Source organism: Strigops habroptila, chromosome 14, assembly GCF_004027225.2.
Source record: "Strigops habroptila isolate Jane chromosome 14, bStrHab1.2.pri, whole genome shotgun sequence".
Classification (NCBI taxonomy): Eukaryota; Metazoa; Chordata; class Aves; order Psittaciformes; family Psittacidae; genus Strigops; species Strigops habroptila.
Genome location: NC_044290.2, coordinates 10,088,663 through 10,116,611, shown reverse-complemented (window position 1 = coordinate 10,116,611; position 27,949 = coordinate 10,088,663). Strand labels below are relative to the sequence as shown.

The 27,949-nt window shown below is 44.6% G+C and overlaps 1 protein-coding gene across 2 annotated transcripts; it reads right to left on the bottom strand.

Annotated features, from left to right (window-relative positions):
• Positions 1–26: 26 nt before the first annotated feature.
• Positions 27–26,936, bottom strand: GNA13 (G protein subunit alpha 13). 2 transcript variants are annotated; one of them, XM_030506584.1, is made up of 4 exons: positions 26,607–26,936; positions 24,649–24,875; positions 9,414–9,464; positions 27–4,955 (listed from the first exon to the last, which is right to left on the bottom strand). In XM_030506584.1, exons 1-4 carry the CDS (start codon positions 26,887–26,889, stop codon positions 4,383–4,385), a joined length of 1,134 nt encoding a protein of 377 aa, XP_030362444.1. In that variant the 5' UTR covers positions 26,890–26,936; the 3' UTR covers positions 27–4,382. The 2 variants fall into 2 exon arrangements, with proteins under 2 accessions (XP_030362444.1, XP_030362445.1); XM_030506585.1 differs by lacking the exon at positions 9,414–9,464.
• Positions 26,937–27,949: the final 1,013 nt, after the last annotated feature.

The following is a 27,949-nucleotide window of genomic DNA, read 5'->3' as shown; positions in this document are numbered from 1 at the left end:
TTGAAAACAACGTCTCAATACCAAGCGAGGCTGTATATGTTTATTCATCGTCAGTAATTTTTGTACACAAGGCAAATATTAATAGCTGAAAGGCAACACTTGGAGAGTATGTACAGAGCAATGTACAAGCGAGTGTAAGAGGTGTGAAACTCGTCGATTTAACCGTCTTATAAAAAGGAAGTGATGCTTTTCTCTTCTAAGACCTCCCTTAGAAATAACTTATTGCCAATCTGAACCTAAAGCAAGGAGAAAACCAACAACGACGAAACCCAATTTACAATACAAAGTAGTCCCTGGAAAGTTTATAAAAAGTTAAAACATATAAAATTGTAAGCCACAAACATTTATACAAAGCTAATACAAATCTTGGGTTTGTTAAAGATCTATGAGGTTGTTACAAAAGGTGTTTTTACAGAAAGGCTTCACGTCAGGTAAGCTCTCACTGCTACTGGAAGCGCAGGAAAGCGCGTTTAAATAGTCTGCAATTCAACTTCTGTTCAAGTACAAGGCAAAGAAATTGCAAAATGGCACTGGATTGCAATGCTGTGTAATTCAAAACCAAACTATGTTACTGGTACCATCAAACAGTGAACTGGGGAACCACTGGGTATGGCATGAAACGTGTGATCCGGCTGACGCAGGGACTGTTGGAAAGGAACCTTCTGTAACCGTCCTGAAAGAGGAATACCCAGAGGAGTGCTCCGATGGCCAAGGGACACGCTGAACGTGCTCGGCTCCGAGGCTTTCAGCAGGGAGGTGCTCCCAAATGTGGTAGGACCAACCTATCTGGGACTGATCATGAATAGGATGATGAGCCAAGTGTCATGAAGCTCGGAACACCCGCCCGACCTGAGCAGGCTGCTCCAGGCGCTCTGCTGGGCGGGATGTGAAGCTACTTACTAGACAAATGAGTCCCATATACAGCCTTTGAGATCGATGAACCCGCCTGACTTGGTTAAGAGCAGATATTCTAGAAGAAAGCTTTAGTTTTACACAACCTGATGGCTTAAGCTCCCACATAAAATATATTAAAAAAAAAAAAAAAAGTACAACTTTTAAAGCCCTGATGAACAGCCACAGTTTTCAGGTATCGAATCAACTCAGTCGAAACACGCTGCAGCAGGGAACAGTCGCTAAAACACCAATTTCACCTTCAAGTACAGGAAGGCTGTACAAGACAGTGGTATAAATCCATATGGTCAGTGATCACTCCACCAAAGAGAACTAAGGAAGTTTGGGGAAACCTGATTTTCCACTTGCTTTCCCCCCTTCACTAGAAGTATGTTCTGACCTTGTATCACAGACTGGTTTACATGAACAAGCTCCACTCTTTACTAGCCAACTGTGATCCATTTGCTTGCTTCAGGATAAAAATGGGTCTGTCCCAAACACCAATCCTTCAGCTCTTGTACCAAAACGATGTCCTGCTATAAAGACATAATCTTTAGAAACCATTTTAAGGAGACAAACAGTACAGGCTGTGCTTCTCAGTTAGCTAATGAAGAGTAAGGCTGAAGATGGAAAAGCCAACGTTGGTGCAGTTTAGCTTGTGAACAGAGGAACCATGTAAACAGTCACAGCAAGGTCCGTTCCCTCATCCCTCCACACAAGTGGCAGTGGGAAACGTGAGTGATTTGACTCAATTTCATTAAAATAACTCGTTTGTGCCTGAGATTCATATAGTGCTTATCTACCAGGGCCTGCTTTGCCAGAAGTGAGCCAACATTGCAGGGGCCACCTCGCTATGTTACCAGCCCTGGTGTTCACAGGGAAAGGGATCTAAAAGGATTAAAACCATTTTATCTGGTGTTGGGTCAGGGGAGAAGCCTGCTGAGTGTTTTCCCCTCTTTAGCTGAGTACCCAGTGCCTTGGTGATACTGATATACCCTTCGACTGACATCAGTTTTGAGGATCTTTAGTAAATTAGCAGGTCCCTTGACACCAAATTCATCGATGTTTTACAGAAACAATTTTGTTTAGACAAATTCCTGCTTGTTTTCCTATCATCTGCTATCCAGTCTTTAGTCATTTTGGCAACATCTGCTGTGACATCCTGCAAAACACATCCTAGAGACCTCTCCAAGTTAATTACTGTAATTAGAGCAGAGAGAAGTCTCTTCTCATAAAGACATTTGTTCAGACAACTGTCAGCAAAGGGAAAAACCAAACCGACTCCTCTTGTTGACTAACAAGGGCATGGACTTGATCAACTTCTGCTTTCCAACGCTGCCCTATGAGGCTATGCAGAGGTTTGTCTGCTCATGTAATGTTTATAGCTCAACAGATCATCCTTCTCCAAAGAGGGAAATGGAGAACTTCTGGACTCCCATTCCAGGCTTCTTGTCTAATCCTTTAAATAGCCTCACGAGCCTTTTCTGATATCTCTAGTTCATCCTCTTGAATTGCTCACATATGACCTGAACACATCAAACCAGAAGTATCCATGTCCAGGAAGGAGGCAAAACCTTAAATATTCCCATCTAAAGATGCTCTTAATCCTTCTGACATCGGTGTTGCACCCAGACTTTACACTTAGGTTCAGACAATGCACTGTGACTTCTCCCAGGCTCTTTTCCTTCCTCCCAAAAGAGTGCCTCACAGCAGGAATCGCAGACTAAGCTATGACTACTCATTGGATGATATAAAAAAATAGAGGTCTTTCAAAGCACCTAACTAAATAAAAATACACTATTCTCCTTCTACTGACAGGAGAACGAGGTACAGAGATGTTAATACAACTTACAATCACAGTAAGTAAAAGGCTAAGTTCAGAAGACAGGCGGCTTTCCTATGTCCTAGCAGGGCCACTGCTCCAAGCAGAGAGAACGTGACGTCGCACCACTTGCCACGTGTGGGATATGGGAATAAAAACTCATTTAAAGTATTGGCCAGCATCGTGATCCACAGGAATTAGCCTGTTCCATGGGGAAAGTGGCCAGCTGAACTGCCTACGTGACACTACAGCCAGGGGGAAACCTGGTAGGGTGCTGCTCTTTAAACACTTGAAGGTGACAGAAGCTTACTCTCCTTTTGCAGTATGTGTGCTGGGTGATGTATGAGGATTATCTGGGCAAAAGAAGTACTTGGTCTTATTCTTTTAAATCACATGGCAATGGTAACGTCCCCTCCCCTTAAAAAACCCACAAAACACAACAAAACCCAACCCTGCATTGGAACTTTTGGTAAGATACTCTTAGTCACAAGCAGCACTCTGGAGTACGCTGTGCAACGTATTTGGCTCAAGTACACTTAGGATTGCTTAGACCCAATCGGGAAGTGTCAGAAAGAACCTCATCAGCTGAAGCACGTTCTGCTGTGACATGTTCTTTCTGCACCAGGAAACATTCATCTTCATGGTGTCAGCTACACAAGGCCTCTGCTGGGAACACGGATGCTCACATAAGGCCACTGGAAATACCGTAGGACAGAACACAAGGAGGCACTTAGGTTTGCAAGTCCTTCTATCCATCACCACATGCTTACTGCTTAAGATGAGGCACGCTGTAAGTCATGAAGAAAGTAAAGATAAACCAGTGCTATATTAAAGCGCTTCAAGAACAGGGTAAGGTACCTACACGTAGTATCTGGTTAGTGAAGAGAAGTACTAGTTTGCTCCCCCCTTCCCACATCAGACTCTCAAGAGGACCGTATCATAGTGCTCTGTGCTTTGCCATGGCTCCAAGACGTCCGTACAATGCAGTAGAGTGAAACCGTGTACTGTGCCATTCACTAATTCCTCATTCCTGGACTTCTGCCTGCGGTTGTACTTCCTGCCAGGACTGGCCAAAGCTCCCAACCTAAGTACATTTAAACCATCTCCTAGTCAAACGCCACGCAAAGACCGGTACTTCAACAGGAAGTACGTCACAGCCGGGAATCCCAGCTTCAAAGAGATGATTCCAGCAAGGGATTTATGGGATTTCTAACCAACAATAGACCTGAGAAATCATAAGTCAGCTATGGTATCACAGTCTTCATAACAGAGTTAGATGTGAAGAGTTTCTCTCCCCCTTAAGTTACTGCCACAGTCTAACAATTGCAACAATTTCGCTGAAGTTTGGACTTGGAATTCTGAAGGTGGAATGATTTTTTTTTCCCCCTAGGATAATAATAGACATGTTCATAAAAGGTCAGATTTATCACTTTACATACATGCTATAACATTACAACTGGAGTCAACTTGAAGCTACACTGGAAGAGATTAAGCCTGAATTTCTGCAGAAATTGGCAATAATGCGTTGAGCAGCAGCTTTTAGCCACGGATCAAGAAGTCTGACAGGATCTGGATTTCTCTACTCCTGCTGTAAACTTCTAGTTAAAAAACAAAACAAAACCAAAAACAACACACAAAAGTTACTCAAATAAAAACGTCTTTTTGCACATCACTGTAACATAAGCTGCTTGAGGTTGTCGTGAAGGATGGTATCCTTAACGTCACGGAAAACTAGCCGGATGTTTTCTGTGTTAATAGCAGTGGTGAAGTGGTGGTAGAGGGGCTTCTGCTGCTGGTCCCGGCGTTTCGTACGAAAACAATCCACCAGGAATTTCTGGACATCTGTTAAGCAGTGGGGATCCCCTTCAAACTCGGGGAAATAGTCTTTGATGCTCACTTTTTTTACTTTTTCCTCAAGCAAGTCCGTCTTGTTTAAGAAGAGGATGATGGAGACGTTGCTGAACACCCGGTTATTGACTATTGTCTCAAAAATGTTCAGGGACTCCGTCAGGCGATTCGTTTGCCGATCCTCCATCAGCACTTGGTCAAACTCACTCGAGGAGACAAGGAAGAGTATGGACGTGACGCTGTCGAAGCACTCGAACCACCGCTTCCGTTCGGACCTTTGGCCACCTACATCGACCATTTTGAAAGGGACGTTTTTGATTTCAAAGTCGTACTCGTGAATCCCTTTGGTAGGTTTCCGGGCCAGCAGGATGTCTTGCTGTGAGGGAAGGTAATCCTGGAAGAGACACAGAGTTTGCTGATTAGGAGACAAAGCACAGGCGTGGTGATCACAACTGAGTGGCCATTGAGAGAGAAGCTTGCAGAGGAACAGCACAAGGTTTCGACTAAGCACACACATGGATGCATATTTATATGCTGACACCGAAGCATTTTGGAAGAGTCCAAAGCAGGAAACACAGCCCATAATAAATCAAACATGTACCCCAGAGCACTGAAGCTTTCCATTTGCCACATGACAAGGATCCATAAACAACCCGCACCATCAGCTCCTCATGCCAGCTTCCCTCATTCTGGATTACTTTCTGCTTCAGTCATCCTCTTCCCACAAAGCTGGGAAACACACTGGCTGCCAACACTGCAATGCAGCAAAGGGGGTCTAAAGCAGGTTTCTCCAATCAGTAACCACAGGGAATATCCCGTTCTAACCGTGGGTGCTCCGTTCCTCCCACGTTCTCGGGCATACTCACGACTGCTTCCAGGAAAAAGAACTACTCCACTAAGTCATTTTTAAAGCAATCGTGCCAGAAAAGCACAACCTAAGCAACTTCCTCTGCTCTTGCCATGGATTTTTCACATCTTATCGGTCCCAAAAGTCACTTCTATCAGCTACATGCCACATCTGCGAGCTCAAAACATAGTCCAAAACAGCTTGTGCAACTGGTGGAAGTAAACGGCAGCTGAGGACAGCAGCCTCTTCCCAGGAGGACAGCCTCGGAGCTCACCTTTTCCCCCAGAATGAAACAGGCAGGATAAGGAGGTTTTTTACTACTTAAGTGTTACATGACTGATCATCATCAACAGATGCAGATGTTAACAGGAAGAGGAGTTCTTATTAGTCAGCTTTCGACAGCCTGAAATTCAAGCCTCATATGGGGATTTCTTCACTCTTAGAGTTATGCTTTGGCATATGGTCCCAGTCTTTCTGCTGTTTAAAAGTGCATCTCTAACAGGCAGCTGGCTGATGCTGAAGTTTAAAGCTTTGTTGTTCACTTGTTATGGAAACTCTTCCTCACCCCGTTCCAGCATTCCTCACAACTTCAGAGAGTGTGACCTGGGTTTAAGAATTTTAGTCTCCTCTTAGTGAATGATCTACAATCTTCCTCTGACAGTGCCAGTGACCAGACTTGGAGCTTTCACAAGGATGTGTAAGACCTGGGTCCAAAAAGTCTGATTCAACTAGTGACTGGGGCGGGGGAACAAACACACAACTACACAGCTACTTAAATAGTGGTATTCCAAGCATAAGGCATCTGGGCAAGTTTGATCCACTGCCTTTAAGAAAGTAATGTTAGAACTGATGGAGTGTAATGTTCCAAAAACTCAGGGATCACTTTGCTTTACTATGAAAGCTCAAAAGTGAAACCAGCTACAGAGTCTGTTGTTTGAACTCCCGGGTTTCTTTACTCAAGCTGCCCATGACTAAGGCACTGATTTTTGTCTGGGCAGGAATTACAGAGCAGCTCTGAGGCACAGGCTCCCACCCTGCACGTTCTGCTGCTGTGCTATTACACATGCACGGCCAGAACCACCTCAATCTGCAGGAGTTGAACTGCAAAAGCAATGCCATATTCCCTCCAAACCAAGCAACGGGCACCTGCTGCCACCCCCTTCACTGATTAAAAGCAGCAGCTTTGAAGGGTAATGAGATTTTTCTCTTTGTTAAATATATCTTTGGTCTTTCCTACCCAGAATTGTTAGAGAACAATCAGATGAACAGAGCAATGACTGTATCAGATGTCACTGGGCACATGTGAAGGGATTTTAAGCTGACTGTTGACATGTAGGGAAGAGGATGTCACAGGTTCCACCTTGCAGACAGCAACGCAGCATCTTTTGTTATTCAGGAAGTTAGTCTCAAGTTCTCAGAACAAAACCAGAAAGTCTCAGGAAAGCTCAGGAGTGATTGAGATTATTAAAGTAAGTAAATAAAATCAACTAATATAAAAGGCAAAGTCATCTATACCTCCAATATTGAAACAAGAGCACAAAGAGAACTCTTCTGGGCGTTGGCCTTAATGTTTATTCAGTAAAGCCCTCAAGGACAAGGAGCTTATCCCTAAAATTCCTGACAAATTCCCTCTCGAGTATTATTACTCGTTTAAAATTCCTTCCACACTTGCAACCACAAGTAAAATCCTTTCAAGTGCTTTCAAGCTCCACACGCACAGAAGACCTACCATGTTTTATAGCAGATGATGGCTGCTGTGATGCCCCAGCCTGCGAGTGAGCGCACTGAAGCCGAGTGCTCAGTGTACAGCCATCATCTGGCTATAGGAGACCAAGCACAACACCTCCAAAGAAAGCTCCAGTGTTTTAGTTGTCTTTTGGAGGATGATTCCATTTTCTTCCTCATGCCCAGATCCTTGGGATACAAGCAGCTTGCTACTGGAGCAATTCTCAATGAGCCCCTTTCTCATTGTGGATCCCATTCTCCATACTGGAAGACTGCAGCATTAGGGGGAATATTTTCCTTGGATAGAACTGAGTATTATCTTTGTAAGTCCTGCAAGCATCCCAAAGGGCACATTCCTTTTCTACACTTTGCCCTATCTTTCATGTTGACTGTTGTCTTCTTCACCTTCTCCCTTTTTTGCTTTGGTTGGTTGGGATTTTTTGGGAGGGTTGTTGGGTTTTTAGTTGTATTTTCTGTGCAGCTCTTCCCAAGGATCCACACTGATACTGACTCAGAACATGTGCTTTCTTCCTGAATTACCTCCTCCCTCAAACTCACTACTCTTCTTTCCTCTAAAGGACTTTCTTTCGGTTATCAGGTAGTTCTCTTAGCTATCATATCACTGTTTCCATAGTTAAAATTAGAATTGAAAGCATGAATAAGATCCAGTCACAACATGGAAAACGATGTGTCTCTGTATTTTGGATACATTAGTCTGCACTGGCAGTTGAAACAACAACAAACATGCAGGAATCCAGCTGATCCCAGCCAGCTACTCGTATTTTGCTGATCTGATTAAATCTGAACATTTAAGTTCTTTTCCCTACTCACTGTTATCATCTGCTCCCTTTGGGCAAGAGGCACATGAATTGCAGGTCTATCTGTTTATAAGCAATTCAGCTGCAGGCCAGCCAGTTGTGTCAGAGAACAGATAAAAACAGCAAAATACTTATGTTAATATATAGTTTGGGGGAATAATCATTAGACAAATCTGCATATAGGTAACATTAAACCAGAAGAACCTATCAAATCTTTCACTCAGTAACAAAACTGTTCCACATAGGCCCAACATCATCTATGACAGCAGATCTTGAAGGGTCCCTCTGTATCTCAGCATCATTTGGGCCAACTTTAAACTGGAAACGCTGCAATTCAGAGCCTGGCATTCCCACAGCAAGATCAAACCTACATATAAACCTACAGTGTGTGTCCATATAAAAATAGAAAACCACACAGTGACTTCAAGTTTCAGGCTTGAATCAAAGAGTGACCAAGGTTTCTAAGTAAAGAACTCTGAAAAGAAGATGCAAAAATCTTTACCCAAATGTGCAGGGGGAAAAAAACCCAAACCAAAACCAAAACTCAAGTGGCGTTGGGTTCAAAACCCATGAGAAATCACCCTGAGCAGAAAGCTGAGCAGTTCATTAAAGTGAGTGTAGCTCTCCTAGTGCTGTGTAACTCAAGACCAAAGCAAAAGTGAAGGAGTAAGAGCTGGAGCTCTCAAGCGAGGTATCTGGGAAGTGTGTGCATGCTGCAAGGTGATCACCAGTGCTCTGCTAGAAAAAATGACAGTTCAAAGCTTAAAATTAATTTTTTCTCTGTTAAAGAGAAAAAGAAAAACAGAATTAAGCCTGATGTAACAGGATTCGATTGAAGTGGTTTGGATTCCTTCAGCATTTGTTAGCCATCAGCTGGAAAGGACCACGGAGAAACTGCCTCCCCGTGGAGTTCAAGCTGGCATCCCATTTTACAGGCAGTTTTTCCACATGCCACTTCTGCAATCCACAACTAATGAGCATCAGACAACTTCATTATTCAAGCAGTAACCAGCAGTTCTACCCAAAAGTTTCAGCTTTTCCCCCCAGAGAAAAGAGATTTTATTCCGTACCAAGTGTGTTTATTTTGAAGCAGATGCTACAGGAAGGTACCACTGACCCGTGCACCCATTTAACTGGGTGTTCCTAACTGGGTATGTACAAACAAAAGCACTCGTTTCTGGGTATCATTTAGTGTTGAAGTGTTACTTTAACAGCCTTCTGACCGGACACGCATTTGTAACTCGGGTTTTGTTCCATTTCTACAGAAGTTTTATTACCAGAAAGTCTCTTGGGCCTTGCACTGCCCTGTGCTTTTGACATGTTGGTGATGAACTGCTGAGATAATGGAAGAGTCAAAGTTAAAGTTATTTGAGTTGACGCTAATAACATTTCACGCGTTTAAACCCCAGAGATCACAAAGACTGCTTAAAACTCAAGACTGAACGAAACCCAAAAGACTTACTTGTTCTCCAAGTTTATCCAAGTTGTCCAAGAAATACTTTACGGATTCCCCCTGAAAACAAAGCAAACAGTTAGTCAACTAAGTGGCACACTTGATCCCAAGAGTTTACATTGTGAAGTCCAGTTCATTTACCAACATGCAGACATCAGTGCTGTAAGCTTCAATCACTACCATCTCTCAAGCAGCTCTCCTAAGAACATAACTAATGTTTCATTTCTAGATCAGTTAATATTTAACCTTAAAAGCACAGATAGGCACATTTATTATAGTTAAGTGCTTTCCCAGTTTAGAATTGCCAAGTAAATCCTACAGTGTTACCCACAGGGAGCATCAATGAAGCAACCACACCTTCATCATGAAAAGATGCATTCAATTCTTCCAACCCTTTGAGGAGTCTGCACATACAGGCATTCAGTGCAGGATCAATCACTGCAGATAGACTCATTTCTAACTGCATTGCCATATGATCCCATTCACGCAGGTCCTTCCCCTGAGCACTGCCAATGACTAGCAGAATAGAGGATGAGAAGCCACAACTGATGAAGACCAAGCTGGACAAGAACTCCTTACTCTGGGAGTAATGAACAGAGCTCCACACTGCAGTACTGCATGATATCACATCTACTATACAGGTTATGTTCTGGATTCAAGCCATCGCTGTCCATGCAAATAGTAACTGAAGTGTTTAATCCCTCCAGTAATGTGGAACTAAAGATTCTCTACTGTAAGTCTGAAGTACAGTCAGCTCTCCAGAATCCCATCAGGGTTGCTGGGATGAAGGAAGAACTCTTACAAGGATGCTGCTGAACCTGAGTTCACTTCCAACAGGTAATATACTGATTGAATTTAGTGCAAAAGAAGGTAGCACCTTTATAGGATTCTCAGCATCATCACAGCAGCAGAACCATGCTTCCTTTTGAAAGCTCTTGATTACCAAGCTGTAACTTATTTACTTTATAGTAAATACAGAAAAGAAACCATCTGTGTTTTCACTCTGGGGATAGAGGAGCAAGAATCCTGACAGAATTTTCTTGATGAGCAATTCAAGCAGCACCCAGGGCCAGGGTGACTACATCTAAGCCAGACGAGTGAATCAGGGCAGGAGTTACACCCTGATAATCACTTCCCTTCACTCGAAATAGAACTTATCTAGGAAGAATATCAAACCTCAACATTAAACTGTGTCACCTAAGCAGCAGTGAAGTAGGGTAAGGTAAATAACAGTCCAAAAAGGGTTCTGGCAGACACAACACAAGGCAGGTACCTTTGCAGGTATTCCAGGTCCTAAAAAAAGTTACCTAAGAGCAGCAGACACCGCACCTTCCAGTGTGCAATTTGAACATCAGCTTTTCATTAGGCAAGACCGGGACTCTGGTTGAAACATGCCTTGTCCTTGACACGCCTGCAGGGAAAGAGTCCAGCACACTTCTACTACCTTATTTTACCTTCTGTTTAGCTCACCATCACTGATTCTCTCTGAGCTGACAAGCTGCAGCGCTAACACTAACCAACCATTTCAAAACCCGGTGGTACAGAAGAGCAACTCGTGCAGTGACAGCAGTATTTCACACCGACATCTTTGCCAGCACTCAGAAATCCATTCTAGCCTCAAAGTGTATGAGGAGCAGCGTTCCTATTCCATGGAACATAAAAATACACAACCTTGATGCACAAATCCATCAAAGCTTCCCAAGCAGGAGTAGCAGGATCAGAATTGAGGCCTTCCAAGTACTAAGACCACTGTCTGTAGCTGAACATTGAGACAAAGTAAAGTTAATTTCTTTTTTAGGTCCTTAGTAGGAGCTGGCAACCCTCCCTCCACCCAGGACTCTGTAAAATCAGACAGATTTCAGACTCATTTAGTGGAGGTATTGATTCTACAATACCTGGGCCGCAGAGGCTGTAAGTATGGATGTGTGTGGGTACATGCAGACATATATTTTAATCTTAGACAACTCTTTTTTATACTGCCTACAGCAATGCCTACTCCCTAAAGAAGCATTAACTCCACACTACTGGAATGCAGGAGTTACTACACCTCCTTTAAGTCCTGGGGCTTACTGCTACTGCAATGGATTGAGCAGTCGGAGCAGTAAACCACAGCCTGTGAAGGTCACAAAACACCCCCAGAAGCAGCTTCCAAAAAGAGGGGATTTCCTGAAAACATGAATGCAAAATACACGGCCCTGCAGCAACGGCAATGCTCTAGAAATGCTCTCACAGCAGCAGGAAAGTGAAGCACACCAAGGGGATTGCTTAGCCTCCAGGCTGTCACGTATCGAAGTCAAGGGCAGACAAGTATCCAGGTGGCCATTCTGAAACTCCAGAGGTTAAGCTATCAATGCAGTCAGTTACGAGCAGGATACAGTTAATAAAGCAGTGACATACCAGCTTCCCTCCTCCACATCTTCAGCTCAGTCACTCAGTTCTTCCCTTATGAAAATCTATCCAGACGACTAATATGCCACACCAAGAAAGTGCTGTCACCATGACTCAAGTTGGTATTTAAGGATAAAAGTTACTCAGTCATTGGCTTTTAGCAATTTGCATGGTACCAAGAACTGAAAACAGCTTGAAGTTCGTCAGCAGTTCTTCCATCACATTCCAGACAGCACTCCCCTATCATACAGCTACAAGCCAGTGTCTTGACTCTGGTTATTTTCTATCTGGCCTGGACATCTCCAGATTAGCAGGCTCAGCCCTGATAACTACAGCTACTCTTGAGCAGCCAACCACCACAGCCAGCAGATGGTTATCAGAGTGCACTACTGCAGAACTGAAGAGTTCTGACCCATTTTAAACTAGCTTCAAAAAGGCAGCATGACAAAGCAGCCAAGCAAGACTTCCCATCCTCTTCCCCAGGGGTGACTCTGTGTGTTGTATGCAATGAAGAGAAACCCACTGAAAAACCCAGCACACAACAACCATGGAAAGCTTTAATGCCAGCAACTGTTAAAACTGAGTATGAGAGTGACCTATTCACAACACCAGCTCCAAAGGCAGCTTCTATGTTAGGCTACTTGTGCTTGATACTAGATCTCACTCTGTAAATCAATGACTGGCTATATTTAAATGCTGTATTCAACAGACAGTTGTTGCCTTCTGAAATTTCCCTTTACACAAACTGTAAACCCTCTGGTTTACCCAATGTGACTAGAAAATAGAAACTTGGGTTTCCCCACTCTACCCCACTCACTCCAGTGCGGCTCACCACGTCCATGTGGCTGCTCTCACAGTCTAGCTGCTGCTGTCATGCCACAAAGGAGCCACAGCAAGGACAAAATCAATGGGAGACTGAGAAACTGCAGGATCTGCCACCATCAAAAAGCTTTATAGTTTTCCATTCATTCCCATTGACTTCACGCCCATGTTCTGTGAGTACATACGATGGAAATGGAAAGATCTAGTTAAAGAAACGTAGTGATGTGAAGGTCTTAAATTAGTCACAAGCGAACCTTTGGTTTTTCAAATGCAGGTGAACCCTTTAAAGTCATTTTTACAGTTGAGCAGTTGTGAGCTGCCAGCTCCTGAAGCGTGGTTGCAGGTTACCAATGACCTGTTACACCACAGGAACCATACCATCAACCCTTCCTTGTCCACTGCCCGCTTCCTTCTGCTCAGCTTAGAGCACAGGCCCAAAGATGTGAACAGAAGTGACAAACACCAGCTTGAACACATCTCTCGTATGTGTTGATACACTGCAATAGAGCAAACTTCTTGAACACCCCCCAGTACAACAGAATGAATGGCCTATACATCAGCTTCAAAGCTCTTCCAGTGTTGGGTCACTGCGCTTTTGCTCTTTTCATACAGTATTACTATAAATCCTATCAGAACATCAGATTTTAAGCCATCACTTTGCCTGTAGAAGATGCCCTTGTTTGTTCAGATGGAGTATTCAGAAACGCATGTAAACCACAGGAAGCTGACTGTTAAATAACCTTATTCATAACTGTCAATGTTCCATTTTGAGCCAGGTTTGATTCAGAACAGCCTGTGTGCCTGCTGCAGTCTTGTGATCCTTCCTGAGGAAAGCCAACTCATTTCATCCCGAGCATACAAGTTGTGTTTTCTTGTAAATCACAACCATATTCTTATCAAGGTACTCAATATTACACCAAGAGCTTCCCTTACAACACTGCATCTACCTCAACTAGTCTTGCTCATGCCTGTACAATGAAGTATCTTGAGCTCTGTGTAACAGACTCCTACAAAGATGGGATTACAGCACATGTTGGCCATCTACCTGCAAGACAAGAGTGTGTTGTAGCTGGTGTTCTGAAGTAACCCAGATCAGTTATCTTTTATAAACACCACTTGGCAAAGAGAAAGATTACTGTCTGAAACGTTGCTAGTTGGTGCCTAAAGCAAAGCAACCACTAAAATATTTGGGGGAGGAAAAGGAGGAAAAGAGACGACTACATGGAATACACAACAGATGAACACATCTTTTAAACCCAGGAAGTGGCACCAATTTATTTGGTTTCCATGAAAACAATGTCAGCAATCTAAATATGATTTGTTGAAACCTCAGCATCGCCAAATGGCTTTTTTAGCTGTTCCAGGGCAACACAGACAGCACATTCTTTCCAATAGCAATCACTTTGAAAAATAAAAGAGAGAGAAAAAGCATCAAATAGAGATCCAGTCTCACAAGGTTTGAAAAAAGACAGGAACAATTTATCAAACCATCCACGTCTGGCTGCGAGTTCAGCAGAACACACTGAATAGACTGGACTTAAATATCTGAGAGAATAAATCAGATACTTAAAGAAAATAGGAGATACAACTGAGTAACTCTAGATTAGAATTACAGGAACCACCAAACCTCTTCTCTTCCTGACCTTACTTCAATTTCTGGTAAAACTTAGATTTTCTATTTTATCTAATTAAAAAAACCCCACAAATACACAAAAACAACTACAAAAAAAGCTTTTTTAAAAGCCTACTTTAGAAGAGGAGGTAACTACAATGTTCTTAGGCTGGCATGTACATGCCTAAATTGACACACAAACCAAACCGTCCGTAACACGGGAAAAGCCGCTTAAAGGAAGAAAGATGAGGGAGGAATAACCAAAGCCTTAAACTTCTGGATCTCACAGCACCCTAATAATCCTTGTGGCATGCATTTTATTACGTATAGGGTTTTTTTGCCTGTTAGAAGCTTAATCCAAAGGCACAAACTGCTTTAAAACAGCACTGCTGCCAGTGGAAACATTAATAGACCAGCCTTGAAAGGGCTTAAGCACAGGTACTGTACGTCCAGATCATTTCAGGATCTCTGAGCCTCCTTCTCTCCAGCTCAGCCATCTCAAACATCATTTTAGATTTGACCTGCCCGTTTTCAAAGGTTGTTCAGCCTGGAGAAGAGAAGGCTCCTTAAGGGGAGACCTTGGAGCAGCGCTAGTGCCTAAAGGGGCGACAGGAAACCTGGAGAGGGGATTTGGACAAGGACCTGTAGGGACAGGACAAGGGGAATGGCTTTAACCTGCCAGAGGGGAGATTGAGATGAGCTCTGAGGCAGAAACTCTTCCCTGTGAGGGTGCTGAGGCGCTGGCACAGGGTGCCCAGAGAAGCTGTGGCTGCCCCATCCCTGGCAGTGTTCAAGGCCAGGTTGGACACAGGGGCTTGGAGCAACCTGCTCTAGTGGAAGGCGTCCCTGCGCGTGGCAGGGGGTTGGAACTGGGTGAGCTTTAAGGTCCCTTCCAACCCAAACCACGCTGTGATTCTGTGATACACTGGGGTTCATTGCTGCTTCTTTGTAAGACTGGACAGTTTCAGACACAGGTTACATCTGCTTCTACAGGAGGACAAAATAACCCTGTTCTCCACCAACACGCATCACAAGTGCGTCGCATCTCATCCCACCTCTGAGAGCACCAACTCATTTCCTCTTTTCAGCACTTCCTGTGTGCAGCTCCACTTGTATTTGGCTGTTTTCACAGCAATGAGAACCGCATCACGCGGTGTAGAAGTGAAACCTGTCTTGTGTTCTGTCACACACACTGAGCATCTGTCCTAAACCCAGGAAAGCTTCAAGTCCTGACTCACAGAAGCCATCTTTTGTAAAGCCTCTTGGTAGCAGAGCAGAATTTGCCCTGGGAACAGCTGGATCACACTGGGTGGAAGGTGCTCAACAGCATGAAGCTACAAAAGCACCATGAAATGGAGGAGTCACACTGAGTTTATTTCATGACTGACATTTTTATCTTGCATAATGGCATTAACAAAGGAAGGTGAAGGGGTTTAAGAAGGGGTTTAACCCAATAATATCCCTTTAATCTATTATCCCCTATTTACCGTGTAATCCAATTAATCCACAATTCTCCAAAGGTGGATAACAGGCAGCTGGAGCACACCAACCTGAGCTCCTGCACCACAACTGCCCGGCAGCACCCGCTGCTCCTGCCAGTGAATGAGGGGGAAAGCCACACGGCTCAAGCCAGTTTAGATCTCAGTACTCCAAATCCAGCTCCAACATTCCCTGTTTTTCCCTCCTGCACTGATTTCAGGTGTGCATTACCCTTCAAAGGGCCTCACTCACAGCTCAGACCCAATTTTCTCTCATCAGTGGAACATTTCCATGGTTTCAGATGTAACGTGCTATCCCCATTAACCAAATGGGGACAGGATCAGGCACTAAGAACTTAACCTGGTGTGCCACAGAGCAAACTGCTCCAGTTTTGAATTACTTCCCGAAGAGGGAAGAAATCCCATTTCACTTTTCTCAGCTGGGTAACCCTCCTCTCTCCTGAAGGGATGCAACTGCCAGATCCTTAACAAAACCTGCTTAAAGATACAAACATACACCACAGCTTTAAGGCATGAACCAGCATAACGTTGAAGACTGCAAAACTACCATTTCTTCCATGCAAGACACTATCATCATCTCTCTCATTCTGAAAGACTACTTGGAACCCAGGTTGTGCCATATTCTATAAACAGCTGAGAATTTTAAGACACTGCACAGCTCTGAGTTGTATGAAGCAATATTCCATTCGTACAACTCAAGAGCAAAACCCAAAGAGACTCTTTCCAAGCACTGAAAGCCTGAGGAGTTCACAGCAATTTCCCCGGAGTGTCATTTTCCTCAGGATCACCAATGCTTCCAAATAGGAAGCAAACTCAAACCTACTGCAGCCCCTTCTAGAGAGCAGAGCCAGGTTAACAAATGTAGTAAGTGGGACACAACCCATGCAGAAGCGGAGTGTCTAATGAAGATGTTTCTGTTGGCAGAATCTGGACAGAAATTAATCCATGAAAGCAAATTAGGACATGCTTTCCACAGCATCAGGTGCACTTTCTTCCTTCAAAATTCTTTTTACTTTTTCCTTCAGGAAGTATTTACAATCCAAACTCCTCTTCCAGAAAGGTGACTTTAGGAAAGACACGGATACTTAGCAGAGGATTGTCAGACTTCATTGATGAACCAAACCTCCCAAGTCACAGCACACAGACAAACCTGGAAGCTCTACGAAAACACCCACTGACCCAGACGAAACAGCCACCTCCCAATTACTATTTACACTCTGGGAAGCATCTATCTAAACTTCAAATGTTTTACACACAAAACAGACTGGAACCAGACTGTAAACATTTGCTCTTCTTTCAGTGCACTGACCCACTGGCTCCATGACTTCATGTCTTTGCAACCCAAACTGCATTTAACCTCACACTGAAGCAGTAGTGAGTCTGCAAATCTGCCATCCATCATTTAGAGCTTCGCTTGCTTCCAAGTCGTACAAGACCAGCAAAAGCTCCCCAAAACATGACAGATATTTGGCATGTGGAAAGATATTAACACTAAAAGTGGTCACGTTGAACTTTAAGGTGCTTGAATAGCCCATTACATACACTGTAAACTAAATCACAACGTTTCAAAAGCAGAACCCTGAACTAGACACCAGTGCATGCACTGAAGTATCCCTCGGACTCAGTTTTAAAGTACATTCGGTTCCTATTTCAGCCTCATGAGAAATCCAGATGACCAAATGCTTTTTAGTTCCTTCCTCTGCCTCAATTACAGAATCTATTTCCATTACATTCTGCTATTTCTGTTTGCAAATGGTGATATACAAACACATGAGCTCTTGTTACCAGCTACCTGACAAGATTCAGTGGTCATCTACTAGGTCTTGTGAAAGATCTACAGGTATCCTTAAATGAATGTTAAGTGTATTTAAAGATCAATAAAAGCTGTGTCTAAAGCACTCAAACGAAAAGTGAAGGCAGTTAAAGGGCCCAATACCATTCACATGTAAGATTCCAGTAGATCACCCTGCACTGAGGGGTTTTTAAACACTATTTTGTGTAGATATTTGAATTACAGAAGGTAATTCTGTGCACTGTGTTTCCTCTCCTGGAAATTCTGCATCCTCTTTACTTGGTCACCAGTGGGTGACCAAACACCATCATGTGCCCAGAGAGAAGTGCTTCTCCGGCATCATTTAACACAGGAAAAAGCTACAGAAACTCATGCGTGATGACACGTCTGTACTTGTCATCCCTAAAAAAAGATTTGGGGTCTTTTCAGTTCCTTGGTTAAGACACTGAAAAGTGTGATATTCCACTTATTTTAACTGAGGAGACTGTGGAGTACTGGGAAAACATGTAAGGTGTGAATGACCATGACAGGGAAGTGTGCAGTGAGGTGCAGTGAATTAAATGCTGTAAAAGGCAGCTCACTGCTTAGAATAGTCCAAAACTTTTCTCCCCTGAAACAGTTGAAGTTGTCAGGTTTTGTGATGATGAAGAATTCAGGGTGTTTTCTATAACCAAAATTCCTCAACATTCCCAGCTGTAGCACCTGCTGTTTCTTGTTGATGCAGACATGCAAGTGGAGAAGACACTGAAAACAATTTAGGACCTTCCTTAGCTGCTGGTGTAGTCTTAAACGTTTTCTGTACTCACCATTCAAATGTGACCCATCAAACTACTTTGGCTGTAGAGTGTCAGGGTGAGTCTCCAGGATTATTCAGACATTTTTATTTGGGTTAAAGAAATGTATTTCTTAAGGCTGACAATTTAACTACTAGTGTGTTCTATGAGCCATTTATTCACCTTTAAGATAGAAAGAAAGGCTTCATATCCCAGAACAAGACACCACTTGGTCTGAGCTAGACTCCATCCATGATCCAGCTCACTGTTCTGCACGGGACAGGTTCTGCACCTTCTGAGCTTCTCAACTGATTTGTGGTAAATTTGGATACTTCCAAAAAAAATCTCAGTGCCAGTAGCCAAAATGCTGTCATGGAGATTATCTTGCCTCCTGTGTGAAACACTACCACTTTACTGCTGTTCTTACGTAGTAAGGTCAGCTGCACTTACGTTTTCTCACATTTTCTTAAGCAACTTCCCCAGCTACCACAAGCTGAAGTTTCCTTCCACTTTGCTAGTTCTGCATAAGAGGTACAGCGTGAACTCAGAACATATAAATAGCATTTAGCATTAACTCAAGTTTAAGTCAATAAAGACAGCCAAAACAGTCATCGAAATACAAGCTGAGTGTAATACGTGCTCAGTGAGAGCAGACTTAACTGGCCTCTAAGGCTGAAGTCTTGTTAGAGTAAGCTCAAATTAGGGAGCAGCAGCACAACACTGCCCCTGGCATCACACCTTAATCCTAAAGGATCCCATATTTACATATGGAAAAGATGGCTCCATATTCTTTGCCTCGGGTGCACAATATATAGATGGAAGATCAGGGCTGCATTCATACCACATGTTTTGCCAGCACGGAGGGTTGCTGACAGCTATGAATACTGCCACTTTGTAGTGGAGATTGGGCTTACATTAATAAGTCATTTCTAAATGGACAGAGAATGGCACGGCCGTTGCTATGTTTAAACCCTGTGAAGCAATGTAATGAGACAGCTCTACAGGTACTAACATGTAGGACCTTGCAGGTTAGCAGCCAGCAAGGAAATGGGCTCTGAATGAGTGTTTGTACCAAGCTCTCATGTTACTCTGTAAGCAGCAGAAGCTCATCTAACACATTTAAAAGAATGTACTGAGAAGAGGTTCACACATTCAAGACACGTGAAAGTCTCTTCCTTTGAAGCCTTCAGGTTGCTGGCATGCACAGCATATCCAGAAGGGCACAGTATATTCTACCTTTATTTAATCAAGGCTCAGGAATGCAAATTTTTGCAAGAAGTAGGTCACCTTTTTAGTCTTCTGCAACCAAATGTTTAGGAAACTAAGGCACATGACTATCAACATGACAGAGCTTGTCAAGACAGAGTATGTATAAGAGCATCGCTCTGCTCCCACGCTGTATTGTGAACCTGCATTTTAAAAGCAACATAGGCTAAAACAGAAATCCTAATCCCAATTTGGAAAATGATGAAAGAAATGGCCCTTTGTGCTAAATCAAGTGTAAAAATTCACCTGTTCAGCTCAGTCTGACAGTCAATTCCCATAATCAGGACACACATCCAGAGTAAGGAAACTCCAACCTCCTCATTGTTTGCCTCTAGTGTTAAGCCCATACAGAGCCTTATTAATACAAACTCAAAGCCAGCATTATCTTGTCACTGGGGCAGGAAAACCAGCAAATCCTCAAGAACTCAGAGTCTCTTCTAAGGATTTAAGTGACTCATTTTTAAGTATAAAATTGTAAAGCACATTTCTTTCCATAGAATCTTTGATCAATCCTTTTCAGATAAAGACCAGAAGATGGCAAGTGGCTCTAACCTTTCCAAGGGTTTAAGGAGTCATGCTTACTGTGCACACACCATTCTGTGATGTGATGCTTGGCAGACCTATTGACTGGGGAAAGAAGGGGAAATAGTTCATATTTCAACACAAAGCAGCAGCTTTTTGTTTTCCCCACAGCATTTTGAACAATATTCAGTGTAATTACACCATTATACTTAAATTAACTCTGAATTAAATGATTAAGTGCCCAAATAGCCAATGCACATGTTTGCAGAGGCGCTGGGGGATTGGATCTCGTGTCTGCAATGAAGAAGATTCTTCTATCAGACTGAGCAGCTTTCTCTCAACAGTTCATGCACTCAAGCATGTCCTAACAGAAGCACCCCCTCCACACCTCACCCAGAAACAGAGCTGGGCAACCAAACACCCAACCCCAGAACCAAGAGGGGATCTGGGGAAGGGGAGGGGGAAAGACATCGCCACCCCCCAACTCTGGGGTGTGGGGAGGTTGCAGACATGATTACTGGGAGGAATTACCAGCACATTACAGAGGGCACAAGCTATCGAAAAGCTTCTGAAATGCAGTGTCACAAATACACTGTAGATGCTTTTAATGAACGACAGATGCTGTTTCTCCATGTTCTACATTTGTGACTTCAGAGATGCTGAAGTACTGACCATGAGATGGGCATCCACACTTGAGAAAGAGCTCATATCTGGCACCTTGGTCTGGCTTCAAACACAACTGACCTCAAACAAAACTGACCTCATCAGGATCGCTATAATCAAGCAAATTTCAAGGATGTGTTGCCTACACACCTAAAAGAATGGTAAGTTTTGCTAATACTTTGCAGTGGCCATTTGAGGACTCATTATTTCCAGTAGAGCTAGTGTAATGTTCTCGTGTGTACAACAGTACCACTGATATTCAGAGACAAAACCCAGAAAAACCCCACCAGGACAAGATAAAAGTCAGTTAAACTGAACAACGCTCTTCTTAAATACTACTCTGCAACAGGAAAATGCTGCAGGGAAGCTGCAGCAAAACTAGCAGCATAACTTTGAGCTGAACACGCCTTTTCCTGTCTTCTATAATCTGATCTAGCACTTGCAGACATGTCACAGAAGTAAACACGATCCAGAGGTAAATGCACATCCTGCCATCCTTGCTGTACCATCCACGTCTGCAGTTCTGTGCAGATATGGACAGAACAAAGTGCCATCGCTGCCTCTGAGCACTGCAGGTTCCTGGCATTAAAAACAACACACCACACCACCCCTCAGTGTAATTTGCAAGTAGGGCAAAACATAACTATCTGCAGATCTGGTAGCAAGCATCCAAACCCACCCAAAAGTTATCTTTAACAAGAACAAACCTTTTAACACATTCAAAGCTTATCGTGCATCTGAGCTACTCGGCTCTCATCCCACTTTTCCATTGTCAGAGAATGAGAAGGCTCCTGGAGACTGCTTCAGGACGCTTCTCTGGGCACAGCTCTCACAGCAAACACGAGTTCACAGTGGATGTGCTGAAGTGAGAGGCAGTGCAGCAGTGTACAACCATACCCTACTCAGAAGTGCTTTCCTCATTACCAGATAGGCAGCACCAGCCACTCCTCAGCTGCCAGTGTCCCAGAGCAAGTCGCAGTGAGAACAGCAACCCTTTACAACCACAGAACAGAGCAGCTCACGAGCATAAATACGAAGGCGAGGAAATGTCTTGTTAAATCGCTTTGCATGTTGTAGAATTAAGGTGAGTGTGTTTTAGCCAAGTCATTTCAGGAGATTTTAACTGGAATTCAACCGGCAATGAGAAATCTGTAACGTCCATTAGATGTCAGAGAGCTTCAGGCCGATTCAGGCTAACTCTGTAACTAATCCACATCAGACATCGACCAGAGGCTGTGGGAGAAATAAGCTCAGTACATGAAGGACAGAAAGCTTGGAGTCGACCAGAATATAAAGTTACAGGAACTGACTAAGCTACAGAGCCAAAACAGTCTCTAGTTAACTGTGTTAGCGGAACTATCACCTGAATGACTTTAGTTTGTAATAGAATTTGAGGGATTATAATATTAACCACCTGAGAAGCACTGAAGTGGCACACATGTACTAAGCTGTAATTAGTTTCAAAGCACTACATAAGTGACCTCATGAATTTTCATAAACACTGTTGTTAGTGGCCAGAAGGCCCCTATTTTTATACCAAGGAAAATAAATCATATTGACTATCCTCATGACCACTTACATTAACAAAATGAGGAAGGACACTCCAGCAAACGAGGCATGGAAATGCTGAGTTCTAATTCCATTAAAATATAACCAAGTTCTGCTTTTTCCCCTCTCATGCTGCTATAAAAAGACCACATTGTTTCTTCAGGGTCCTAGCATCATCTCTGGCATTGTAAATGAAAGATGGTGGAGAAGAAGGAAAACAGCGTGAACAGCTCAATGACCTCTCACAAATGTGCACAGATCTTGCCAGTATCTCTCTTTTCATCACGTTTGCTGTCCCAAGCAGCTGAACTGGAAGTAGAACACTGTTTATTCCCCATCTGCAACGCTAACAATGTTCAGTCCCGAATCCTTCCTTCAAGAGTCAGCCCTCGACCCAAGTGCACTGTCTGTGTCTCTTCCAACTTCCTCCTGCTCTACCTCCTGATGCGGGTACGCCCGTCACTCCCTCCTTAACCCTTTGTGTCTCCCTTCCATAGTCCATCACGTACCTAAACTCTCCGAATGCTCTTTTCCAAAGCCTGGCAGCAGGTATGGCAAAGATCCATGCTGCTTCCAGGAGGCTTCCAGCACTCTGCTGCCCACATGGAGCTCTGCCATAGCTTAAGCTGGGGTAAAACCCCCGACTTCATGCTTGGCCAGCACTGCTCACGCTGCTGCACTCAATGCAATGACATCATTCAGCTGCTTCCTTTCCTTCATGTTTGTAACCTGGCATAAATATCTCAGGCTGAGATTTTGAAAGGATTTAGGGAATAAAGCAATTTAAGTATAAATAAAGCAGTTACCTTACTTTCAAAATCAGTATTAGGATAGTGGTCAATTATTAAGAGCACTTAAAAAATACTCTGGAGCCCTGCCTAAAACATAACAGGATCCATACGCGATCCAGGACATTATGCAGATTTAGGGATTTCCAAAAGAAAGCAATAGGGTTTTTTCTGCCTGAAGCAGAAAAACACATTCTTCAAATCCTACTCAAAGTGAAACTCTGCACAAGCTTCAGTTATGGAAAGAACCTTCTTCTCAGAGGCTGGAGAAGATGGTATGACAATAGGTCCCTTTTCCTTTGCTGCTTCCCCTGCAGCCACCAGCCACGCTTCAGCAGAGACAAGTCTATTTAACAGCTTTTAAAGCAGATCACTCCAGCACAGCAACTGTGTCACTGTAAGTCACATTTGCACCAGGAGCAGAGCAATCACCCTTTTATGATCACCTTGAAGGTAAAATGTAAGGGGCAACAGGTCTGCATAGAAACACATTACATAGCTCAGAGCTTACGGGGCAGGTGACAGGCACCTGCCCATCCTGCAATGTCTACAAGATGTTCCATGACCAGAGCAATACATATTTATAGAGTATTTACACAACCTATTTTAGCCAGAGCACAATTACACAACCATTCATAATAGCTCAACAGGAGACATCATCAGCTATTGTTCAGATTCACACTAACACAAAGGTTATTTTTAAGACATAAAAAACACAAAGCCACTGAGATTTGAGAGACCTACAAGAACAGATTTGATCTATTTTAAGGTTCTCAACCTCCATCCCTCCAAACCCCTGTGCCACTGGCGTTTACTGCACAAGTCTATGAACCAACGCACAGCAAATTTAACTTAAATTCTTCCTTTCCTTTTGCAGTATTTGCATGGAAATGGAGCAAAGGGACTTCAGCTGCCGCAGGGAGTTAAAGCTCCAGCTCAAGACTGAGACATGTTTCTTCTTCCTTTCCACCACCACTATAGAGCTGTGCACTCCACCTCAACCCCACTATTAAACCGTACACCCCATCTTACAGCTGAGAACTCGAATGTAACAAAAATCTCATTACATGAGCATGAACATAGACATTCAAAATTAAACAGGAAGTATACAGAGGGAATGTTTGCTAGATTGCTCAAACTGGAATAGAGAAGGGAGTGGTTTTTAAATTCTTCTCATTAACCCATGCATATCTTTTCTTAAAAATCACATTACTGTTGGGTCTTCCTTTACTGCAAACCATGTGTTAAGTCGATGCACTAGTTAACAAAGGAAACAATCGTATGGTAAAACCACTACGGAGGTACCAGCTTTGTTACAAGACATAAAAGCCCTCTAGACCTCTGCTTTCTCACATATGAAATGAGGACGATTATGTCAGAAGCTCTTTATTCTTCTTGTATTGTACAAAAAGGGGAGGGAAGCAGCTAAATGCATCTGTTTGCAATACCGCAGTGTAACAGCAGACCATTCCAAAACGCTTAAGAACCACGAGGAGGCCGCTCGAGCTGCGCTTTACACGCTCACACAAGAATCATACGCACTCAATTACAAACACAAACACAGAACTCACCAGCTGGAACTCCCTGCGCCGGTCGTACGCGTGCTGGATGCCACTGTCAGCCCACAGGGCCCGGATGGCCGGCAGGTACTGCAGGAACACCGCCGTCTCCACCATACCCTGCACCACCGCGACCGAGCGGGTGTCAAACGCCATCATCGTATCCCCGTTACTCTGGTTCGCAGGATCTCCCCAGGGGATATGAAGTTTCTCTCTGGCATCCACGAGGACTCTCACACCTTTAACAAGAGGAAAGAGTCCTGCAATTAGTTTCTCAGCATCTACTGTTTCAGTAGCCTACAAACCTGCGGAGATTCGGACAATGCACTTACTCTGCACAGGCAAAGCTCAGCGGGACTCTCCACCCCCCAGGAAATCACAATGTTTCTGAACAACTGACTCTAAGCACTATGTTTTCAGGTAATATCAAACCTCAGATACTTACTGTCTGAAAAACATGGCCATGGTCAACAGTATAATACCCATAGCACCAGTTTAACTTTGATAAAATGCTGGTTTTAATTACTAAACCCCCAATCTGTGCTCCCAAACCAACTCTTTTGCCTGGCACAAACACAGCTTAAATGAAGTATATTTAAAAGCTTATTTCAGAATATGTCAAACAATCTGACAGCGTATTTCAAGGTTCCCTAATCTCTATATTCTTACGAGCTTGGTATCTAATTATCTCACACTGTAGACAGTTAACGCTGCCTTTAACATTTGCAGAGATATGAAGACAATATTTAGCAAAATCATTGCACTTTCTAAAAGCTGTTTTTCCTGCTTAAGTGCAGAAAGAGATGTATCACTGAAAGGCTTCCCTGCACTTGTTTTGTTGCTGTTTTGGTAAATATTCCCTATGAGAAACACAGCATTTTAAGCTTCTCTTACAAAGGATGTTAAAAAAGAAAATACCAGAAAGAATAAGCAACTGTAGAGGCATGGGGAGAGTGTAAGGAAATTAAGGTGTAGTATGTAGAACTGTATAACAACATGACTGTATAACAACGCACTTGTTCCGTGCTGAAGTGTTTTTTCAAGCTTCATTCCCTTCCCATGACTTTTCCATCTGTCAAACGCAGTGACTGCAGGAAAGCAGCCTCCAGAAGGCAGCTGCAGTTCCTATGTGTATACTTCCACCAAGTAGGAAGTACCTTATTTTACTAACAAGCTATAACCTGGTCAACTTAGATGCTCGTGATTCCTACTACCTTGCTATTTATAGCTTTCCCGGGCTTAATTTGTAAACAGCTTTGTAAATCAATTGTCTTTAAGAACCACTGGATCTCAGCCTCCTTCACAAGCAGGGCTGACGCCTGACATCGCTTTACTGTTTTAAGAAACTTCGTTAAGACTTTGCCCAACCATTACACAGTCCAAACTGATAACGTGATGACTGATCTAGACGAGATAAAGAAAACAAGGAAGGGCAGCCGATTCAGTGAGGATGACAGCAGTGAAACGAGCCCGCTCCTCAACCATGCGCGGAGGTTTCGGCGACGCATCCATGACCCCCGGTGCGGGTTTAACCCAACACGACGGCAGCTTTCCCCCAGCGCAGCGAAACGCTTCCTCCCGGGGCGCAGGACACGTCTCCTCCTCCCGCACTCTCAGGTGCATCTCGCCCCCATCCATCCCTCCCTCCCTCCATCCATCGCACCACCAGGAAATGGCACCGCTCGGGACCTCCCGGGCTCAAACCGCTGCTCCCGCCCGGGGGCCGCGCCCGGGACGCCGCCTCCCCCCCCCGCGCCATGGCCGGGGGACACCTCGCAGAGGACGGCTGCCCCCCGAACGGTGCCTCCATGAGGGAAAGGCCGGAACGAAACCAGCGACCGAGCGGGGGGAGGCAGCGACCCGCGGGGCTGAGGGAGCCGAGCCCCCCCCCCCCCGCTCCTCCTCCTCCTCCTCCCAACCCCGGCCGGGCCTTGGAGCTCCCCGGGGCGACCCCTTCGCCTCTCCCCTACCTTTAATCACGTTGCTGTAGATGGTGGCTCGGAACTCCTCCCGCGCCGCCCGGTCCCAGTCCTGCCCATGGATGATCCTCATCTGCTTGAGGAAAGTAGACTTGCCGCTCTCCCCGGCTCCCAACAGGAGGATCTTGACGAGGCGTTTCACGTAGGTTTTCTCTCGGTTGAGGCACTTATCGATCTCTTTGGACTTGCGCTGCTGCTCGGCCTCGCCGCTGGTGAGCAGGCAGCCGGGGAAGCAGCCCGACAGCACGGAGCGCGACGGCAGGAAGTCCGCCATCTTAGCGAGCACTGCCAGCGAGGGCAGCGCCCGCTCCGCCGCCCGGCGCAGGCGCGCTCCCGGCCCGCCTCGACACGCCCCGGGTCACGTGGTCAGGGCGGTGTTCCCGCCCTTGCGCCAGCCCCGCCCCGCTGAGCGGCCCCTCAGAGGAAATGGCGGGAGCTGGGGGGGGAGGTTGTGGCTGCGCTCTGGTCGCGATCGGTGTCGGAGGCGCTTTAACGTCCATAATCAGTGTTTATTGTGTGTTCACTGAGGGAAATCCGACCCTGTTATGGGGGGTCCTGTGCTCTGTAGGGCTGCTGGCAGGCGGGAGGCTGCGGGGAAGGTTAGCCCCTGGTCATGGAGGGCAGGATGGAGCTTGCCAGCTAAGCGGTTTTGTGTTCTCGGGGCGAAATGAAAGCAGTTTGGTTAAAAATGCGTTGAACGGTTCGGCGTGGGCTTCCTCTTTGCTGCTCTGAGGCTGGACAAACAGCGGGCATGGGAGTTGCATGGGGGCTGTGTGCAGGGTGAGGGACAGAGTGGAGCTTTTTATCCATTACTAAGTTAAACAGAGAGAGTATTTTCAAGTGCTTAATAAATATGTGTTTTCTAGGGCTACCTCTGCTTCCTTCCAAGGTGTCTTCCTTCGCTCCTTGTTCTCCTGGTAGTTTTCCCCTTTCTCTTTTTCCACCTTTCACTTTGCTTTCCTCATGGACTCGGTTACCTGGTGTCTTTGCTAATGCCTCCCTTCTCTCTGGTTTCTTCCTCCAGCTGTCCTGTGCAACCACCATGCTCCAGTCTGCTTCCTGCTGCCCCTCTCAGCACACGATAGCCATGTCACGTACCCAGCTGCCCACAACACCCAAGGGTTGGGTAGCCCCTGGCTCCTCTCCCCTGTGCGCTGCAGAGCGGGAATCATAGAATGGTTTGGCTTGAAAAGGACCTTAAGATCATCCAGTTCCAACACCCTGCCAGGGCAGGGACACCTCGCACTAAACCATGTCACCCAAGACTCCATCCAACCTGGCCTTGAACACTGCCAGGGATGGAGCATTCACAGCTTCCTTGGGCAACCCATTCC